General features: G+C 36.0%; 1 protein-coding gene across 1 annotated transcript; it reads left to right on the top strand.

The window, feature by feature from the left end:
* The first annotated feature begins 3025 nt into the window (after window positions 1-3025).
* Window positions 3026-4792, top strand: LOC139841774 (2-oxoglutarate-dependent dioxygenase 11-like). Its single transcript, XM_071831978.1, has 2 exons — window positions 3026-3338; window positions 4538-4792. The coding sequence occupies exons 1-2, from the start codon at window positions 3078-3080 to the stop codon at window positions 4790-4792; spliced, it is 516 nt and encodes a 171-aa protein (XP_071688079.1). The 5' UTR covers window positions 3026-3077.
* The last annotated feature ends 19441 nt before the right edge of the window (window positions 4793-24233 follow it).

Genomic DNA, 24233 nt, shown 5'->3' on the forward strand with positions numbered 1-24233 from the left:
TGCAAACAAACAAAATCAGTTATTTATGGGTTTCTCTTTTTATGTTTTTTTTATATATATCTGTACTGAAAGAAAATATTGGTCGACTTCAAAATCAATATATAAACGATCCAATCAAGTTGTTGTCTGGTACCAATCGATTTAAACTATCTATTACCAATCACAATTACCCCAATTATAGTTTTAAATCGTCAAATTAAATCAAAAACTAAGAAATACCCAGTAAACTGTCCTGTTCTTGTTTCATTCAACGAAAACCTCGATTTTGAAATACATTTAAAAATCCTTAAATGCAGTTTAGTTATAAATCTAGTGTCTAAACTATCTGCAAAGTTTCAAGAATCAATTCAATCTATTGAGTTCGAATTAATCGAGTCAAAGTTTTGAAAATAAAAGTCAACTTTTATCTTTTGATCAAATTAATGTTTTGAAGATCGATTCTGTTGGAATTAATAATTTAGAAAGTTTCTGGGTGTGATTTGAAGTACAGTTCGTGTTGTAATTCTAGTCTAAAACTTTCTAGATTATCGAATTTGATTTTGAGTTTATTTGTGTTCTTCAAAAACTGATACAGCGTATCTTTTTTATTTATTTTTTTGTTTTTACTAATTTAATTCATCTTATAATGGTTCTGTATATATTTTAGATGCTAATACTAATTATTTAATTAATTTTAAACGTGGAAAAATGATTGGAATCGAAATTGGGTCGACTGAATATTGAAGAAAGGAAGAAGATAGAACAGAAAATAATAATCGGGTTAAATAAATAACATTGGAGCTTTAATTCAGAAAAACGGCAACAGCTGAATGGTTAGAGGGTTATTCGGGTATGCGAGAGGTCGGGGGTTCGAGTCCCGGCAGTGGAGTTTCTGTTTAATTTTTTTAGCCATGCTTTTCAAAGGTTGTGCTTCAATTTCTTTTTACTTTTATTATTATTATTATTATTATTATTATTATTATTATTATTATTATTATTATTATTATTATTATTATTATTATTATTATTATTATTATTATTATTATTGTTATTACTATTATTGTTACATTTATTATTGTTGTATTTATATAATAATACTAATAATATGAATATTATTACCATGAAGATTATTATTAGTTAGTGTTATTAAAAGTATTATAATTATAATAATAATAGTTATTATTATAGTTATTATTATTAATAATGTATGTATTAATTATCAATATTTGTAATTTCAATTATGGTGATTATTATTATTGTTATTACTAATATTATTACCATTAGTAGTATTGTTATTTTTTTATTTATTATTATTATAATCAAATACAACTTTTACTTACCATTATTAATATATTTTAGTAAATAAATATTATGAATATAAAGATATATTTCTATAGGTAATATTACATAAAAGTATGTATTAATCATATTAACGAATTTTATGCGAATATATATATATATATATATATATATATATATATATATATATATATATATATATATATATATATATATATATATATATATATATATATATATAGCAAATCATGTATTTTTAATATAAAACTAACTGAATATATAACTATCTAAACACTAATCATTCTTGTATATACAAAAATTAAATATATATAATATATAACATAAGTTATAATATATAAATTTGTGCAATTGTGATTATATATATTAATAAATATACAAATGATATAGGTTCGGGAATCCGAGGTCAACCCTGCATTGTTCAGTTGTTCAATATAGTTATATGTATTTTTACTACAAAATACATTATGGTGAGTTTCATTTGCCTTTTTACCCTTTATATTTTTGGGCTGAGAATACATGCGCTGCTTTTATAACTGTTTTACGAAATAGACACAAGTAATCGAAACTACATTATATGGTTGAATTATCGAAATCGAATATGCCACTTTTTATTAAGTCTGGTAATCTAAGAATTAGGGAACAGACACCCTAATTGACGCGAACTCTAAAGATAGATCTATCGGGCCCAACAAGCCCCATCCAAAGTACCGGATGCTTTAGTACTTCGAAATTTATATCATGTCCGAAGGAGGATCCCGGAATGATGGGGATATTCTTATATGCATATTGTGAATGTCGGTTACCAGGTGTTCAATCCATATGAATGATTTTGTCTCTATGTATGGGACGTATGTTTATGAGAAATGGAAATATGAAATCTTGTGGTCTATTAAAATTATGAAATGATTATTTATGTTAAACTAATGAACTCACCAACCTTTTGGTTGACACTTGAAAGCATGTTTATTCTCAGGTACGAAAGAAATCTTCCGCTGTGCATTTGCTCATTTTAGAGACATTACTTGGAGTCATACATGACATATTTCAAAAGACGTTGCATTCGAGTCGTCGAGTTCATCAAGATTATTATTAAGTCAATTATAGTTAGATATATTATGAAATGATATGCTTGTCGTCAACTTTTGATGTAATGAAAGATTGTCTTTTCAAAAATGAATGCAATGTTTGTAAAAAGTATCATATAGAGGTCAAGTGCCTCGCGATGAAATCAACTGTTGTGAATCGTTTATAATCGATATGGACTTCGTCTGGATGGATTTGGACGGGTCTTGACACCAGCATCAAAAAATTAACTGAATTGAATATTTTCGTTTTGTTGAATGAACTAGTAGGGTCTTGGATAAAATTGAATGGTGTGTCAATTTACATATTCCATAAACTATACCCCATATTTAATATAGAACAATAGTCCCCTTTTTTTTTTTTGAGTGGGGTCAATTAACCCACCTAATTTGTATGTGGCTACACCATTGTGGGTTGTTGTGTAAATTGAGCCGAATTTGAACTTAAAACTACAATCTAAATTAACTAAAACTACACCATTAGGCATGAGTTTTAGTATATAAGGATTAAGTAATAATTAATAATAATTAATAATTAATAATTTAATATTCTATACATCTTAATATCCCACTTTGATCGAGTTATAGATACCATCTTTTACGAGTACATTTTTACAAAGAAAATTTCCTTTTCCTAAGGGAAGAAAAAGGGCAGTATACAAAATTCCGACAACTTTCCGGTTTCAATACTATAGAATGTCAACGGCGGCGAGTTTGACTTTAAAATCATCAATCCCAGTCCCAAGTGTCAAAGAACTCGTATCTCAGCCTCTCGACACCGTGCCCCACCGCTACCTCCGAAACATCGACGCCGACTACCCAACCGCCACCCTTTTCTCTGGCGACTCTTCACTTCATGTCCCTGTAATAGATCTGATCAAACTCACTGACCCTCAGTTTCAACAATCTGAACTTCAAAATCTCGATAATGCTTGCAAAAATTGGGGCATCTTTCAGGTCAACCATATTTTTATCACTTACAGAGTATTATTATTTTTATGTAATAATTGAAACATTTTTATAATTTTTTTACATGATATAGTTCATAGTAGCATTAGTTTAGTTTTTCGTCCATATAAATTTGAACTTTGAAGTCAAAACCAGTCTCGAGGATGTTAAAGCTTGTATAAATGTTTAGGGCTTGTTAGAATTTGAAAAAGCGGATAAATGTAATTTTAATTTTTATAAATTATAACTTTATAAGCCCGAGTTGATAAACTTATAAAGTCATAACTCATAATTCGTTGAAAGAGCTTATACACTTTTTATTGAAATGTTAATGTTTATTATTATCTGTCATCATTAAAAGGAATGACAAGTTTTATCTACTTAAAATATTCTTTAGAGTAAATCAATATCACAGTTTCAAACTCCATTAAATTGCAAATGGAACAGCTACAATAGATGATGATGCTCGTATTTACAATGTTACCAATTGATGGCATAAGGTAGTATTTCATAATCTAGTGTGACCCCATAATTTAGTGTACTATTTCATTTGATTTAGGAGTTCTTAGGTTACAGTGATGATGGTAAGATATAATGATCAAATTTGTGGAGGAGAAAATGTAGACGTTGTTTTGACGGATCTTAGGACGCTCGTAACTCGATCTAGTTGCGGAAATCACTAGAACAAAGACTAACCGAATATTGGGACGTATCGGGGTCGAATTAGTTGAACCTAGGGTTTAATCTAGATTAGAACGACTCCTAAACGTAAGTATTCGGCGGTTTTCGGTGTTGGGAACGATTGGGACGCAAATGATACGAATTAGGATTATGGGAATGAGCAACCCCTCAAAGGAGGTCAAGTTCCGTATATATACTGCATCCCAGACACAGTCGGTCGACTGTGTTAGACAGTCGGTCGACTGTGTGACTCAGTCGGTCGACTGTATATGCAGTTTAACTATTGAATAAATGATTTAAAGCGCGCACACACATGTATTAACATATGAATGCTATTTCATGACCGAATTTATTTAAAGACACAATTAAGAACTAGGGATTACATGCACCAACAGAAAAGGAACTAAAGAAAACTTAATACATGTTCTAGGTGACAAATTTGCCCTTTTAAGTTTTTTCTTCTGGTCAAGAAGAACATTTGAACAGATCACTTGTGATGGATGATCTGATAATCTCTTACTTTGCAGTTAGTTGGTCATGGAGTTTCTCACGAATCGATAAAAAGTATGGATGGAAAAATTAAAGAGTTTTTTGACCGGCCCCCTGAAGAAAAAAAACGGTATGCACAAAAACCTGGAAGCTTAGAAGGTTATGGTCAAGCTTTTGTGATATCCGAAGACCAAAAGCTTGAATGGTGTGACATGATATTACTCAAGGCTATTCCTACCGACACCCGAAAATTAGAGTTTTGGCCTGAACAATCGCCACATAAATTCCGGTAAGATGATCAATTTTTTAGTCCCGGTACCATATAAAAAGTTTCAAATCTTTGGTCAGTTGTTGATTTATAGTAATTTTATGTGAAACAGGGAAGCATTGGATATGTACTCAAATGATATGAGGAAGACTGCAGTTTCCATAATTGGGTTTATAGCCATGGCCTTGGGGCTCGATGCAAAAACATTTTATAAGGCTTTTGAAGGAGGAAACTATGATGTGCGAATGAATTGTTACCCACGTTGTCCCGAGCCTGAACGAGTTATTGGGATTTCGTCTCATGCGGATATATCGGGAATCACACTATTGACTGATTGTGGTGATATTGCAGGGTTGCAAGTCCTAAAAGATGGTCAATGGGTGTTCGTTGAACCTATAAGCGATGCTATCGTTGTAAATATCGGCATCATAATGGAGGTAACTTAACTCATACTTTCTTTTGGAAGTTTGACTTTCAAAGTCGTTGAACCTATATTTATGAAACCTGATAACCACATCAAACTTGTTGAAGATACTCCCAGTCTAGTGAAAACCACGACGATTTTATAATCATTTTACAGGAAAATCCAAAAATTGCATAAAATGGCCCTATTTTTAGTTTGACTTCTATTGGCGGGTAATACATCTTCTTTCCACATATAAAATGGTACTACCTACTGTTAAAAATATACACTAAGGTTACAAATTTCCAAGTGTTTAATCATCTAGGGTAACCTGGCCCTGCGATTAATGAGTCGATAACTTTGAACTTTGACCAGATTGACCATATTGAGTTTTATCATTTTAGTTTGACGTTTATATTCTTTCGTATATTCGATAATTGTAGGTAGTGAGCAATGGAATTTACAAAGCGCCTTATCACAGAGCAGCAGTAAATAGGCAGAAAGACAGGTTTTCGATAGTGACTTTTTGTTATCCGAACAAAGAGTTTTACATTAAGCCATCTGAAGAACTAATGACGTCAGACTCACTACCTTTATACAAGTCATTTACATATGAAGAATATTTTCAAAGATTTTATGAACGCACTAAACTCAGTGATTGCGGAGTTCCATTTATCGATACCTTGAAGATCTAATGCTTGGAAGAACTTCAATTCCAGTAAGTTGGCCTTGTATTTTGATATTACTAGTTTTCAGCAACAACCTTTAATTGATACATGAAGTAAATGTCTCATGTAAAAATGTGTTCATACTGGTTAATACTTTATCTTATGTTATTATTATTTTTTTTTTTTTTTACCACATGTAAAGACTATTTGAAGATAATAAATAGATATTCGATTTCGGTTATTTTCTTCTTTTTCATTTTGTGGGTGCTATCTTATTTTGTCTTCACATTATTAAGTAAATGTGACCTACAAAAACATGTTCAGTTCTCTTCATCCTGTATAAAAGATTTGCAAATAGAAAACACCATTTTAAGGAAAAATATAAAGTTTGCTGAATGAAACAATGTTTTCCATCTGTCACAATTATTTGGTAAATGGAAACAATATAGAAGAAAGCTGATCCCTTTATTAATCTCCTAAAAAGTATGAGTTCATATGTACCAGAACCACAAACTTAAAAATGAAATTCCTACCCAGTTTTCATAAAAGAAAATGGACAAAAACATATAAAATTCAACACTAACATCTTCAGTAATGGAGAACAGATTAGAATGCAGCCCATCCAGGAGGTCAAAATGGGCAGGTCAAGCGGGTTGGGTAGCAAGTCAATCTTGCAGTCTTTGCCGGGTCAAAATAGGTCAAGATGGGTTGGGTGGACACTAAGCAACATTTCTACAATTTTTCTAAGTATATCCAAGTTAAACATTATTAGTCTTTCGTATAGCTTAGTAGGATTTTGACTCATATTCTTTGTATTTGTCTACCTTTTGATGTTACACAATAGACTCGTCAGTGATAAAACATAACCCAATCAACTCATTAGAATTAAATGGGTCAAAATTGTCATCTTTACATGCTTATGAAGAAGAGAGAAAGATCACCTGTTATGGCGTTGCAGGAGATGACCAATTCTTTTGTTGCTTCTGAACTCCTAAAACCTTTATAATTTAATAGGACTTGAACTAATTACAAGTATTGTGTTCCTAAATAATCCAAAAGGTAAAAAGTTCATCATTGATCGCCAAAATTAGGCATTACACATGTTTTAGATAACACTGATAACATTATTTCTGTGTAAGATTGAGGTGCTATTACATCGAGAACAATAAGATCATGATAGTGAGGAGTGCAAGAATTTTTATTTATCTAAATTGTTTTTTTAAACGGCGATATCGACATCGAATGCTCTAATTTGTCACCCACACACGCGTTATGAGGAAACCCAATTCGAGACGATGTTGGCAGTACCATCGAAGGTTGGGAAAACCCCCCAGAGACCTTCCCAAATTGCATTGATGTTGGTACTACCATCAAATGTTGAAAACTCCTTGCTTGGAGTGAGAATCGAACCCGGATTGATATTACCTCAAGTTGGATCCCTCCTCCATACCACTCAAACCAAGCTTCGGTGGTCAACTGGTCATCTAAATTAATTTATCTCAAGACCGTTTTTGACCATTTCCCAAACCACCCGAGATGTGCTGATAATGAGGTTTTAATCTCAAAACTCTTTTGAGAATATCCGGATGTTAATAACTAGCATAACATGATCCATAAATAAACTTAACTTTTTATAATTGTATTAGTGGAGATAAAGTGTGATGCTAAAATGGTGGAGAAATAAAGAATTATAAAGGGTTACATGCAAATATTTTTGTAAAAAAAATGTAGATTGGCAGGGACACCTTAACCCTGTGTTGCCTTTAGCAACCCACCAAGCCAACCCCGTAATAGCCGGATGCCTGTAAATCACCTCCACCGAATACCCCATGAATGACAAGCACGAGCCTAACCCGAAGGCATACTCCGAGGGAATTGCTCCCCCCGGGACTCGAACCTGCGCCATTTTGTGTAATGCTTCCAAACATGGGGCCCTACCTTCAAAGGAACGGGTACCGTTGAAGCACTGCTTCTTTGGTTACATGCAAATATTTTTATGCACACATGAAAGAAAAAAATAATGATACAACAATCATTATTTTTTTCTTGATACAACAATTAAGAATTTAAGAATAAGAATACATATTAAAAAACATTACTTCGAATCTCTCTAAAACAACATGGGTATCATGGGGAAGAAGTGGGCACGTAGAAATGATTGTATGTTGTTAGCCGGCAAAATAATCGAAGTTGGTAAATACCGTGATGTTTTGTGACTTTTTTACGAACTTTTCTAAAAGACATTTTTACATTTCCCGTTCTTGTAGTTTAACACAAATTACACTCCTCGTCTGTTTGCACACTTTCCAATGAACCTTGTTCAAGGAACAAGTCTAAATAGATCTGATCACAATGTATGTTAAATTGGGGATATGAAATGGATTGTATCGCTTGGCGATTCCCCGAAGGTAGTAGGAAGGTATCATATTTTACGCCACCAAGATACGAAGGTAACTCATTGCGAGTTGTATGTGTGTGTTGTAATGTGACTTGAGAGTGAATGTCTTTTTCCAGAGATCATGCTCTACTTATATAGGACTCTTCTAGGATTTTTTCCTATCAGGACTTTATACAGTATTCTCCCATGTATGGATCAATCTCCAAGACGATCTTTAACAAGACAAGATGGACTTTCCCTATGGTCGACTGAGGTTTCTGTGGTAGAAGAAAGTTAGTCCAATGCATTCCTCTTTTGTCATTTGGATGCTAGTCCAAGTAAACGGGTCATCCGCTTACTTCTTCCTTTTTAACATATGTAGTCTTGTGACTCTTGCTCACGTCTTTGTCCATTAGTAAGCGTGATACCTTCGTGACCAGATGTCTTCAGCATTATAGCTTCGTTGAACAGATATAGTGTCTTAATAAATCAGAAGACTAGATCATGACTTTGGTGTATTCTCTTTTTATCTTTTAGACAGTAGTATTTGAATTTGAAGGCATCCCGCTCTTAATATCTCTTCGACATATGTAGTCTCGTGACTTTTATCTATGTCTTCGATTATTGGTAGTCGTGATACCTTCGTGGTCTAGCTTCGGCTGGTTGCTAGATGATGAGGTATACTATTAAGCCCCCCAGTTTAAATTTACGAAGCGATTTACCGAAGCTTTTGTGAAATTAAACTCAAATTATGAGTTAGGTAGTTGATTAGACTGCTCTAATCACTATTATCATTGCTCCGAGTGTGTTTCCTCTCTTGCCCTTGCCATTTCTCTTTTCTTAGTTTTTGGCGGTAGGGGTTAAAGGGTAATATTTTGGTATGGTAACCAAAGCTTCTTTGAATTTGATGGGACGTTTCCCTCTGTAGACAATTAAAAATAGGGTTTTAACCATTTTCATTTGCATTTTTGTTCTTGATTTCTTCGCTTTTCTCTTTCGATCAAGATCCAAACGCCACCACTGTCTTTACAAGGTATTATTCTTATTTCGTTTTCATCATGGTAAAAGTAGGTTTGCGTTCTATTGCTAGCACTGTGACCCTTGAGCAGTGTTCCCGTCTGCGTCAAACCCTAGGGTTAGCCGTTGATGACATGATTGTGCCGGAACCTGAGAAATTGATGTTGGAATTTCATGCCAATTATGTTGGCATGTACACCCAGGCCTTTACCGAATGTAATGTTAGGATCCCAATTTTGTCCTTTTTCCTGAGTGTGCTAGAGTATTTCAAAGTTCATGTGTCTATCATGCACCCTCATGTGATAAAAAAGATTTTGGCCTTTGAGTATATGTGCAAGACATACGGTGGTCAGCCTACTGTTGACTTGTTTCGCTGTTTTTATCAAACTGGTAATGCCGGTGAGTGGGTAACGATTGCCACTTAGAATAAAAAGGTGGAGTATAGTCGAAACCCCAATGTGTTTTGCTTCTTCGATTCCTAATGTTCGTAATTAGAAGGGATCTTTTGTTTATGTCAAAAAAGCTTTGTTCTTTCCGGATAAGTTCCCTAATGTTGTTGATAGCAAATGGGCTACTGTTCCCAAACAGTATAACGATCCTACCTCTGACGCTACAAAGAGTGATCCTATTTTTAGCAGCATTTGTCGCCATCCTATCATTCCTTTTGACTCTTCCCGACTCGATTTTATTTATGATCGGAATGACACCTTCATGGGAGAAAAGCAAAGATAATCCTGTGTTTTTTATGGGGAAAAGGGTAGGTTTCGGTTGCCTTAAGGTTAAGTTTTTTGTTTTTGGTTTTGCTATATCTCATATGCTGTTGTCTTTTTGAAAAGATGTTATTAAATCTTTGAGAGTGAAACAGATGACAGAAGCTGCTCGTACTGCAACTGTGATCAAGGATGTGAGTTCTCCTTCTTGCTCTGGTTTCCTGGAGGTCAAAGCAAACCTGATAAGACAGTTGAGTCAAGTGTTCCCAAGGTCGAAGGTAATGCAAGGGTAGCATCAGAACATGAACCTATCGATGTTGATGCCGAAGTTGATGTCTTTAGGAGAAATCATGTCAGAGCATCGAGACATCAAAAAGTTGCGAGGAAGAAAAAGGAGATGATTGTAGGTTCTCCCTTGAAGAAAGCTAAGTTTGCTCTTGAGGACGAGGATACTGAGGGTGATGCTCCATTCGAAGGTTCTGGTGATAACATTCCCTCTGGTATGATTTTTTATGTTTTAATATGAATCCTTAAGCCGCTTTGCTCTATTCTTATGCATTCTTTTTATTCATAGGGTCTCTTCCTGTCATTCCTTCACTCTCTGCTTGCTATGATGTCTTGGATGAAATGGTCCCTCCTGAGTATGACTCTGCTTTCCCAGATACTTCTAGACTTGTTGATGTGTATACTGGCCACTGTTATGGGTCTGTGATCTATAATCATCTTGTTTGTTCTCATCTAAAACAAAGTACTCAAGATGTGGGGTTCTTGGAGAAAGAGGTGGTTGATCTCAAGAAGGCAAATGTCTTGGCTAAGGAGTCAGTGAAAAAGCTTCAAAATCAATTGCTAATGAATACGTCTTGGGAGGAGGAAGTGAAATCTGTCAGGGGTGAGATTGTGAGGTTGCGGGAGAAGCAAAAGCTTGATAATGACATGGTTGCTAGCTTGGAGAAAGAAAATGAGGTTCTTCGTCAGAAAGCAAAGGATGCTGCTTTGGCAATGTAACAACCCAACCCGTATTAAAACCGGCCCATAAAATTTTTTCCTTTTAATATGCTTTAAATAACACTTTAGGTCCCAATTGTGTTTCCATAAACATCTTTAATTACAATAGAAGGTTTAATAACCTTAAAACATTTAATACATTAGTTAATTGTCCAAACGGACATACACGACCCGACTAGTTTAGTTTCCAACAAAACCGAGCATGGTGATTTGGGACTACGCTACCCAAATCCTAATCGAATACAAAAGCAAGATCTTCTAAGCAACCTAGCCAAGATCTCTAATCCCCAAGCTCACCCGAGCCGCCAAGCATGCGAACCTATAAAAATATCAACAACGAGAGGGTAAGCTAACGCTTAGTGAGTGAAAATATACTACATACATATATATGCATAAAATGGACACGCCACAAAATATCAAATACCGCATACCGGAGCATCCAAGCCTAAATGCAAGCTAATACTAAGCATACCGTACGATCACTAAGCAACGAGCTAAAGATACATCAACAAAATATAAGTTCACCAACGACGATATGAACAACGCCAATAAGCTACACCCGAAGGTTTAGCTACACCACAACAATACTTTAATATATATATATATATATATATATATATATATATATATATATATATATATATATATATATATATATATATATATATATATTCAACAATACGACAAACATCGATGTTCACAACATCCATAGTACTCAAGATCTCATGGCTAGCCCAACGAATGGTATCATCAACATCGAACTTAAATCCCATTCGCCTATATTAATGTGGTATCGTCAACACCGAACTTTAAACCCACATATGAGGTATCGTCAACAACGAACTTTAAACCCTCATCAACGTCACTACAATAATCGTATGGCATCGTCAACATCGAACTTTAATTCCATACGTATGAGGTATCGTCAACAACGAACTTTAAACCCTCATCAACATCACAAATATACTCTAGGGTATGGTATCGTCAACATCGAACTTCAACCCATACCCCACAAATAAATAACTCATATACATACGTATATAATTATTCCACTCACAAGCCCATGTGATAATGTACACACGAAGTGTGCACCTCGCCAAAGGTGGTCAACCAAAACGCACATCCGTGCCAATTGGACATGTACACAAGTCCATCAATTCCACCTATATGTGAAGTGAGCTCTATAACCGAGAACCACTTCACCCGACCCGCACCCATCCTACACATACATATGCATATAGGATATTAACACTCACCTTGTCGCCTTGATGAATGCTTCCAAGTAATCCGCGACTCGTCAATGGAAAGTACCTATTCCATTATCACAATACAACAATACACAATTAGGGTTGACTTACAAACCAACCCAATTTACCCTTAGTGCAATTTCGACCCAAATGCACTTCCAAACACCGAACGCGCACAAACTAACCAATAATCACTAACACGAGTGAAAATGGTCCTAATATGCCAATTAAACCCGAACACAAGTGTTAAACACTTATCGTTCTCAAAATCGCCCATAAACCCTAATTTTGACCCATAAGGTCAAAATCCAATCATTTACAAGTTTTGACACCAAAACATGTTTAACTCGGTTTTATACTTCAAATTAATCCATTTTAAGTTTACAAACCTCATCGAATCGACATTCGGGTCATAATCCTCAACAAACCCCAATTTTGACTCTAGTCAAAATTAGTCAACCACGAAAACCCTAAAAGTCTCCAAAACACCAATAATCACTAATGCTAGTGATTGTACACCATTTACAAGTCTTAAACATGGTTAAATCATTAACCAACCCAAAACCCGCCTTTAACAACAATAAACCCGAATATTGGTGTTAATCTCCAATTAACAACTAAATGGGTTTCACCTATGACTCGTACCATCAAAAGCCCCAAATTTGAATGATGAACACGAAAATGAAATTCGGAGTTAGAGCTTACCACTAGTATCACCATGTAGCCAAGAACGAGGAGAACAACCTAGTCAACTACGCCAAAGATCAAATCCCGCTTCTTCCTTTCCAAAAATCCCTTTGAAATCAAATGGGTGTTTGAGTTTTGAGAGAAAAATGAAAAGAAAAGGAAAATGAAATTAGGAAAATGAATGAGTGGATGAGGTTAAAGCCTCAAATCTGGCTCAAATGTGAAAAGACCAAAATGCCCTTGAACTTCATTTAAAATTACAAGAATCTGGTGCCAGTTCGTGCAGTATGCCGCGCCGCGGCCTTAAATGTCGCGCCGCGACATTTGACTAAGTCTGGGATCATTTTATAACTAACTTCTGATCTGGATTTATTCGAAACGCCGCGCCGCGGCTCCCTTTGTCGCGCCGCGACACTCAACGTGGCCTGACTCATTTTCTCACATACAAGACTTTAACACCCGAACATGTATCGAACCCTTCATACGCCTGTCGTACATACACAATACACCTATAAATCATATACGGGGAAAACGGAGTGTTACAACTCTCCCCCACTTAGATTCGATCACGTCCTCGTGATCCTAGTCACGAACCCAAACGGACCCACAATCAATGGTCGTCGAACATGCATTTCAAACCGACTTCTACCACAAATTCGCTAACCCGATGGTTAATCCAATGACAAATTACACACTTGATCGCATCCCGAGACGTACAATACACGCAACAACCGAAGTCTACAATGATCCCTTAGACAATTCTTCTCAAAAAGTTACCCTTAACAGCTAAATCGTCACCCGCGATTTATCAAATTCCATAATTCCGAGCACTAGCACTAACTCAATCCCTCACATCAGGAAAACTCAACCAATCTCGTATCCAGATACCAATTCCTTAGCATACCCTTACCGAGTACAACGCTAAAAGCAACCAAGTCTCATCCTAAGGTCAACAATCCGAAACGATGAAGACCGAACCAAACGAATCCTGATGGATAACACCAATCACTAAACATCCCTTGTAGTGCGCAATACGACCAATACGAAACTACCGTAACATCATAATCCAACGGCTAAAACCGATAGCGCCCAAAACGACTATGGAAACGAGAATCCTAAGGTGTACAAAATCGACTATTGTCACACCCGTAACAACACGTGAGCGAAGCACGGCTATCGCATCACTAAACATACAACATGGTCCTCACGACCCCACCATCGGCGTATAAAACAACCGATAGTTCCACAACATGGTCCTTACGACCCCACCATTGGTGTATCAAACAACCAATAGATCACACAACCCGAAGGCTGGCCGAAAACACACGCGCCTTAGTGAATCCGAACTACACGCGACTCACTACCTTCCCCACAACAACAATCGGGATTGGCCGAACTACACACGCCTTAGTGAATCCGAACTACACGAGAGTCACTATCCCGGAGGAATGACCGAACTACACGAGTCATTTGTGAATTCGAACTACATGAGACTCACTCCTCAATACAATGACCAAAACCACACGAGTCATTTGTGAATCCGAACTACACGAGATTCACTTCCATAATAAGATGACCGAAACCACACGCGTCATCGTGAATCCGAAACCACACGCGATTCACTACCATGATGAAGTCAGCGGACGCGAAGATCATGCTTCACCAATCAATAATCCCATGATGAAGTCAGCGGACCCCGAAGGTCATGCTTCACCAATCTCAACACCGGATGAAGTCAGCGGACTCCGAAAGTCATGCTTCACCGATATAACACCTCGCTCATGATGAAGTCAGCGAACCCCGAAGGTCATGCTCCACCAATAGCATACTCCCATGATGAAGTCAGCGGACCCTAAAGGTCATGTTTCATCAATCACCAATACCATGATGAAGTCAGCGGACTCCGAAAGTCATGCTTTATCAATCAACGCCCTTTTGGCCTCGAACGACGAGTAGCGTAACATCGCGCTCTGCTACGCCATAGTGAATCCTAATGGATACCACTAACCATTCACACACACGAGCAAGAACCACCTATATCAAACATAGGCACAAAACAATAATTCTCTAGAAGAGAATCCGACACACACCTCCCTTAACCGAAGGATTTCACCTTGCTCACCAAACACGTCCATTATCTCTCAACGAGATTTACCACATTACCACCTCGGTGATAATTCAAATCTAAACCATAAGTACAATTTATCCGAAATTGTAATCTACCACAAATCGACCAAAACCAGGTCTCGACAATGTTTTCCGGATCTACCAAAAGCATCATCCGAAATCTTACACCAAAACTGTAGTGACCCGAACTTTTCCATGTTTATATATATTAATTGAGATTGATATTTACATGATTAAATGTTTCCAACATGTTAAGCAATCAAACTTGTTAAGACTTGATTAATTGAAATAGGTTTCATATAGACAATTGACCACCCAAGTTGACCGGTGATTCACGAACGTTTAAACTTGTAAAAACTATATGATGACATATATATGGTTATATATATAGTTAACATGATATTATGATAAGTAAACATATCATTAATTATATTAACAATGAACTACATATGTAAAAACAAGACTACTAACTTAATGATTTTGAAACGAGACATATATGTAACGATTATCGTTGTAACGACATTTAATGTATATATATCATATTAAGAGATATTCATACATCATAATATCATGATAATATAATAATTTAAAATCTCTTTTGATATTATAAACATTGGGTTAACAACATTTAACAAGATCGTTAACCTAAAGGTTTCAAAACAACATTTACATGTAACGACTAACGATGACTTAACGACTCAGTTAAAATGTATATACATGTAGTGTTTTAATATGTATTCATACACTTTTGAAAGACTTCAAGACACTTATCAAAATACTTCTACTTAACAAAAATGCTTACAATTACATCCTCGTTCAGTTTCATCAACAATTCTACTCGTATGCACCCGTATTCGTACTCGTACAATACACAGCTTTTAGATATATGTACTATTGGTATATACACTCCAATGATCAGCTCTTAGCAGCCCATGTGAGTCACCTAACACATGTGGGAACCATCATTTGGCAACTAGCATGAAATATCTCATAAAATTACAAAAATATGAGTAATCATTCATGACTTATTTACATGAAAACAAAATAACATATCCTTTATATCTAATCCATACACCAATGACCAAAAACACCTACAAACACTTTCATTCTTCAATTTTCTTCATCTAATTGATCTCTCTCAAGTTCTATCTTCAAGTTCTAAGTGTTCTTCATAAATTCCAAAAGTTCTAGTTTCATAAAATCAAGAATACTTTCAAGTTTGCTAGCTCACTTCCAATCTTGTAAGGTGATCATCCAACCTCAAGAAATCTTTGTTTCTTACAGTAGGTTATCATTCTAATACAAGGTAATAATCATATTCAAACTTTGGTTCAATTTCTATAACTATAACAATCTTATTTTAAGTGATGATCTTACTTGAACTTGTTTTCGTGTCATGATTCTGCTTCAAGAACTTCGAGCCATCCAAGGATCCATTGAAGCTAGATCCATTTTTTTCTTTTCCAGTAGGTTTATCCAAGGAACTTAAGGTAGTAATGATGTTCATAACATCATTCGATTCATACATATAAAGCTATCTTATTCGAAGGTTTAAACTTGTAATCACTAGAACATAGTTTAGTGAATTCTAAACTTGTTCGCAAACAAAAGTTAATCCTTCTAACTTGACTTTTAAAATCAACTAAACACATGTTCTATATCTATATGATATGCTAACTTAATGATTTAAAACCTGGAAACACGAAAAACACCGTAAAACCGGATTTACGCCGTCGTAGTAACACCGCGGGCTGTTTTGGGTTAGTTAATTAAAAACTATGATAAACTTTGATTTAAAAGTTGTTATTCTGAGAAAATGATTTTTATTATGAACATGAAACTATATCCAAAAATTATGGTTAAACTCAAAGTGGAAGTATGTTTTCTAAAATGGTCATCTAGACGTCGTTCTTTCGACTGAAATGACTACCTTTATAAAAACGACTTGTAACTTATTTTTCCGACTATAAACCTATACTTTTTCTATTTAGATTCATAAAATAGAGTTCAATATGAAACCATAGCAATTTAATTCACTCAAAACGGATTTAAAATGAAGAAGTTATGGGTAAAACAAGATTGGATAATTTTTCTCATTTTAGCTACGTGAAAATTGGTAACAAATCTATTCCAACCATAACTTAATCAACTTGTATTGTATATTATGTAATCTTGAGATACCATAGACACGTATACAATGTTTCGACCTATCATGTCGACACATCTATATATATTTCGGAACAACCATAGACACTCTATATGTGAATGTTGGAGTTAGCTATACAGGGTTGAGGTTGATTCCAAAATATATATAGTTTGAGTTGTGATCAATACTGAGATACGTATACACTGGGTCGTGGATTGATTCAAGATAATATTTATCGATTTATTTCTGTACATCTAACTGTGGACAACTAGTTGTAGGTTACTAACGAGGACAGCTGACTTAATAAACTTAAAACATCAAAATATATTAAAAGTGTTGTAAATATATTTTGAACATACTTTGATATATATGTATATATTGTTATAGGTTCGTGAATCAACCAGTGGCCAAATCTTACTTCCCGACGAAGTAAAAATCTGTGAAAGTGAGTTATAGTCCCACTTTTAAAATCTAATATTTTTGGGATGAGAATACATGCAGGTTTTATAAATGATTTACAAAATAGACACAAGTACGTGAAACTACATTCTATGGTTGAATTATCGAAATCGAATATGCCCCTTTTTATTAAGTCTGGTAATCTAAGAATTAGGGAACAGACACCCTAATTGACGCGAATCCTAAAGATAGATCTATTGGGCTTAACAAACCCCATCCAAAGTACCGGATGCTTTAGTACTTCGAAATTTATATCATATCCGAAGGGTGTCCCGGAATGATGGGGATATTCTTATATATGCATCTTGTTAATGTCGGTTACCAGGTGTTCACCATATGAATGATTTTTATCTCTATGTATGGGATGTGTATTGAAATATGAAATCTTGTGGTCTATTATTATGATTTGATATATATAGGTTAAACCTATAACTCACCAACATTTTTGTTGACGTTTTAAGCATGTTTATTCTCAGGTGATTATTAAGAGCTTCCGCTGTCGCATACTTAAATAAGGACGAGATTTGGAGTCCATGCTTGTATGATATTGTGTAAAAACTGCATTCAAGAAACTTATTTTGTTGTAACATATTTGTATTGTAAACCATTATGTAATGGTCGTGTGTAAACAGGATATTTTAGATTATCATTATTTGATAATCTACGTAAAGCTTTTTAAACCTTTATTGATGAAATAAAGGTTATGGTTTGTTTTAAAATGAATGCAGTCTTTGAAAAACGTCTCATATAGAGGTCAAAACCTCCCAACGAAATCAATTAATATGGAACGTTTTTAATCAATAAGAACGGGACATTTCAGTTGGTATCCGAGCGTTGGTCTTAGAGAACCAGAATTTTGCATTAGTGTGTCTTATCGAGTTTGTTAGGATGCATTAGTGAGTCTGGACTTCGACCGTGTTTACTTGAAAAATGATTGCTTAACAAATTTTGTTGGAAACTATATATTTTTAACATGTGAATATTATGTGATATATTAATCTCTTAACGCGTTTGATATTATGTGATAGATGTCTACCTCTAGAACAAGTCCCATTGACTCACCTAATAATAATGAAGAGTCAAATGTAAATTGGAATGATTCGTGGACTGATTCACAAGTTCCCGAAGAGGAACCGGAAGAAGAGTCGGAACCGGAAGAAGAATCGGAACCGGAAGAAGAATCGAAACCGGATGAAGAAATAGAACCGGTGGGGGAAATAATAAAACGGTTAAGTAAAAGAAAATCCTCAACCAACCGACCAAGGTTAATTATGGTCAATGGTGTTTCCGCCAAGGAAGCAAAATATTGGGAGGATTACCAATTCTCCGATGAATCGGATTCCGACGAGAATTCCGATGATGTTATAGAAATTACCCCAACTGAATTTAAAAAGGCAAAAGAAAATAATAAGGGAAAGGGCATAAAAATAGAGAAATCTAATTCCAACCCCGATGAACTTTATATGTATCGTCAATCCCCGAAGTCCTTAAGTTGTAACAATGACCCGGGAACCTCTAAACCACCAGGTTTTTCTAAACCAATGTGGATCACGACGGCTCGTATTAGGGGAACATCATATATCCCTAGAAACTTGGCAAAACGAACTAAAACCGAAGAAGAAGAAACAAGCGAGTCGGAATAAGATAGTTGTATTCGTGTGGTGTAATATATGTAATATAGTGTGCTTATGCTTTATGATATATGTAAAAATTGCTTGTATTAATAAGTATTTTTTTTATGAATCTAACTCTTGTCTATTTTACAGTATAAAAACACAAAATGGATAGACAACCCAATATTTTAAGAGACCTACCCGGAGACATGATTGATGAAATCTTGTCTAGAGTCGGTCAGAATTCTTCGGCACACCTATTTAAGGCGAGATCAGTTTGTAAGACATTCGAAGAACGTTCCAAGAATGTCTTGGTTTATAAGAGACTTTCTTTTGAAAGATGGGGGATATCACATTGGGAAACCAATAAGTTACGATGTGTTTACTTTGACGCATATATTACGGGGAACCCAAATGCTATTTTACGCAATGGGTTAAGAAATTATTTTGACTCAATATATCCGAATATTGGACTTCGTGATTTAGAAAAAGCGGCTAACATGCAACATAAAGAAGCATGTTATGCTTACGGATTAGTAATGTTCGCTTCTCACCAAAGTGAGAACAAGAACATCGGGCTACAACTATTAAACAAAACGTTCCCACAAGTGACGGAGTCGGTAATTGGGGTAAGAAATGGGGTTTTTAGATTGTTACGGGACTGTTGGACATTACGTAACCCTTGTCCCTTTGACGACGTTACAACACGCTGTCTTATCAATGGCCATAACGGTTATGTTCCACAAGACCAAGGATGGGAAGTAGTCCTAGTAAAACCAGAATGCATGACTTGTTTCTGGACGTATGAATTACGTGTCTTTATTGCCTTTGCTGAACGACTTGTGTACTAGCTAGAATTATCTTCACAACCATCTTGTATCAAATTTATTGTGTGCTATATTTCATGCTATATGTAAAATACGCGGTATTGTAAGTTTGTAAAATATTGTGTAAAAGTTTGAACGCGAAATATTATTATAATCAGTTTTTCATATAGAATTGTAGTAGTTGAATTGTATATTAGCTACTAAGTATGAACTTAACGGGTAGGTACTACCCGAATTTAAACTTATAAAACGCTAATATGAAGAAAAAGCTTTTATAAATGAGTTCATATTATGCTACGAAATACTATTAACTACTCTTAATATTCTGTATGATTAACTTGTTCCATTTAACTATTTTGAAGGAAATGGCACCGACTACTCGACACACCGTGAATATGAATGAAGAGGAATTCCGTACTTTTCTAGCTTCAAACATAGCTGCAGTATAGGCTGCGCTACATACCAACAATAACCTTGGATCTAGCAGTACAGGAAATCGTGTAGGATGCACCTACAAAGAATTCACTGCTTGCAAACCTTTGGAATTTGATGGAACCGAAGGACCGATCGGATTGAAACGGTGGACCGAGAAGGTCGAATTGGTGTTTGCCATAAGTAAGTGTACTGAAGAGGACAAAGTGAAGTACGCTACGCATACCTTCACAGGTTTTGCGTTAACATGGTGGAATACCTATCTAGAGCAAGTGGGACAAGGCGATGCGTACGCACTACCGTGGTCAGCATTCAAGCACTTGATGAACGAGAAGTACCGTCCCAGAACCGAGGTCAATAAGCTCAAGACAGAACTTAGAGGGTTACGAACCCAAGGATTTGATATTACCACGTACGAAAGACGATTCACAGAATTGTGCCTATTGTGTCCGGGAGCATTCGAAGATGAGGAAGAGAAGATCGACGCGTTTGTGAAAGGATTACCGGAAAGAATCCAAGAAGATATAAGTTCACACGAGCCCGCCTCCATACAACAGGCATGTAGAATGGCTCACAAACTAGTGAACCAGATTGAAGAAAGAATTAAAGAACAGACTGCTGAAGAGGCCAATGTGAAGCAAGTCAAAAGAAAGTGGGAGGAAAACGGTGATAAGAATCACCAATACAACAACAACAGCAATTACAACAATAATCGCAGCAATTATCCCAACAATCGCAACATCAATCGCAACTACAACAAACGGCCCAACAACAACAACAACAACAACAGCAACTACAACAATCATCCCAACAACAATAATAACCGCAACAACAACAATAATCAGAAGCAGCTATGCCAAAGGTGTGAAAAGAATCACTCGGGGTTCTGCACCAAATTTTGCAACAAGTGTAAAAGAAATGGTCATAGCGCGGCGAAGTGTGAGGTCTACGGACCAGGGGTTAATAGAACGAAAGGAACAAATGGTGTCGGAATGAGTAATGGCGGAGCAAGTAGTGTCGGAGCAAGTTATGCCAATGTAGTTTGTTATAAATGTGGAAAACCGGGCCACATTATTAGAAATTGCCCGAACCAGGAGAACACGAATGGACAAGGCCGTGGAAGAGTTTTCAATATTAATGCGGCAGAGGCACAGGAAGACCCGGAGCTTGTTACGGGTACGTTTCTTATTGACAATAAATTTGCTTACGTTTTATTTGATTCGGGTGCGGATAGAAGCTATATGAGTAGAGATTTTTGTGCTAAATTAAGTTGTCCATTGACGCCTTTGGATAGTAAATTTTTACTCGAATTAGCAAATGGTAAATTAATTTCAGCAGATAATATATGTCGGAATCGAGAAATTAAACTGGTTAGCGAAATATTTAAGATTGATTTGATACCAGTAGAGTTAGGGAGTTTTGATGTGATAATCGGTATGGACTGGTTGAAAGAAGTGAAAGCAGAGATCGTTTGTTACAAAAATGCAATTCGCATTATACGAGAAAAAGGAAAACCCTTAATGGTGTACGGAGAAAAGGGCAACACGAAGCTACATCTTATTAGTAATTTGAAGGCACAAAAACTAATAAGAAAAGGTTGCTATGCTGTTCTAGCACACGTCGAGAAAGTACAAACTGAAGAAAAGAGCATCAATGATGTTCCCATTGCAAAAGAATTTCCCGATATATTTCCGAAAGAATTACCGGGATTACCCCCACATCGATCCGTTGAATTTCAAATAGATCTTGTACCAGGAGCTGCACCAATAGCTCGTGCTCCTTACAGACTCGCACCCAGCGAGATGAAAGAACTGCAAAGCCAATTACAAGAACTTTTAGAGTGTGGTTTCATTCGACCAAGCACATCACCGTGGGGAGCTCCTGTTTTGTTTGTCAAGAAGAAAGATGGTACATTCAGGTTGTGTATCGACTACCGAGAGTTGAACAAACTTACCATCAAGAACCGCTACCCACTACCGAGAATCGACGACTTATTTGATCAACTACAAGGCTCGTCTGTTTATTCAAAGATTGACTTACGTTCCAGGTATCATCAAATGCGGGTGAAAGAAGATGATATTCCAAAGACTGCTTTCAGAACACGTTACGGTCATTACGAGTTTATGGTCATGCCATTTGGTTTAACTAATGCACCAACTGTGTTCATGGACCTTATGAACCGAGTGTGTGGACCATACCTTGACAAGTTTGTCATTGTTTTCATTGATGACATACTTATTTACTCAAAGAATGACCAAGAACACGGTGAACATTTGAGAAAGGTGTTAGAAGTATTGAGGAAGGAAGAATTGTACGCTAAGTTTTCAAAGTGTGCATTTTGGTTGGAAGAAGTTCAATTCCTCGGTCACATAGTGAACAAAGAAGGTATTAAGGTGGATCCGGCAAAGATAGAAACTGTTGAAAAGTGGGAAACCCCGAAAACTCCGAAACACATACGCCAGTTTTTAGGACTAGCTGGTTACTACAGAAGGTTCATCCAAGACTTTTCCAGAATAGCAAAACCCTTGACTGCATTAACGCATAAAGGGAAGAAATTTGAATAGAATGATGAACAAGAGAAAGCGTTTCAGTTATTGAAGAAAAAGCTAACTACGGCACCTATATTGTCATTGCCTGAAGGGAATGATGATTTTGTGATTTATTGTGACGCATCAAAGCAAGGTCTCGGTTGTGTATTAATGCAACGAACGAAGGTGATTGCTTATGCGTCTAGACAATTGAAGATTCACGAACAAAATTATACGACGCATGATTTGGAATTAGGCGCAGTTGTTTTTGCATTAAAGACTTAGAGGCACTACTTATATGGGGTTAAAAGTATTATATATACCGACCACAAAAGTCTTCAACACATATTTAATCAGAAACAACTGAATATGAGGCAGCGTAGGTGGATTGAATTATTGAATGATTACGACTTTGAGATTCGTTACCACCCGGGAAAGGCAAATGTGGTAGCCGATGCCTTGAGCAGGAAGGACAGAGAACCCATTCGAGTAAAATCTATGAATATAATGATTCATAATAACCTTACTACTCAAATAAAGGAGGCGCAACAAGGAGTTTTAAAAGAGGGAAATTTAAAGGATGAAATACCCAAAGGATCGGAGAAGCATCTTAATATTCGGGAAGACGGAACCCGGTATAGGGCTGAAAGGATTTGGGTACCAAAATTTGGAGATATAAGAGAAATGGTACTTAGAGAAGCTCATAAAACCAGATACTCAATACATCCTGGAACGGGAAAGATGTACAAGGATCTCAAGAAACATTTTTGGTGGCCGGGTATGAAAGCCGATGTTGCTAAATACGTAGGAGAATGTTTGACGTGTTCTAAGGTCAAAGCTGAGCATCAGAAACCATCAGGTCTACTTCAACAACCCGAAATCCCGGAATGGAAATGGGAAAACATTACCATGGATTTCATCACTAAATTGCCAAGGACTGCAAGTGGTTTTGATACTATTTGGGTAATAGTTGATCGTCTCACCAAATCAGCACACTTCCTGCCAATAAGAGAAGATGACAAGATGGAGAAGTTAGCACGACTGTATTTGAAGGAAGTCATCTCCAGACATGGAATACCAATCTCTATTATCTCTGATAGGGATGGCAGATTTATTTCAAGATTCTGGCAGACATTACAGCAAGCATTAGGAACTCGTCTAGACATGAGTACTGCCTATCATCCACAAACTGATGGGCAGAGCGAAAGGACGATACAAAC

This window comes from Rutidosis leptorrhynchoides, chromosome 4, assembly GCF_046630445.1.
Source record: "Rutidosis leptorrhynchoides isolate AG116_Rl617_1_P2 chromosome 4, CSIRO_AGI_Rlap_v1, whole genome shotgun sequence".
In the NCBI taxonomy this organism is placed as follows: domain Eukaryota; kingdom Viridiplantae; phylum Streptophyta; class Magnoliopsida; order Asterales; family Asteraceae; genus Rutidosis; species Rutidosis leptorrhynchoides.

Bases quoted from the DNA above. Each gene is read 5' to 3' on its own strand.
- LOC139841774 (XM_071831978.1), top strand. From the start codon at position 3,078: ATGTCAACGGCGGCGAGTTTGACTTTAAAATCATCAATCCCAGTCCCA. The intron at 3,339-4,537 runs GTCAACCATATT...CTTACTTTGCAG, and splicing joins AAAATTGGGGCATCTTTCAG to TTAGTTGGTCATGGAGTTTC.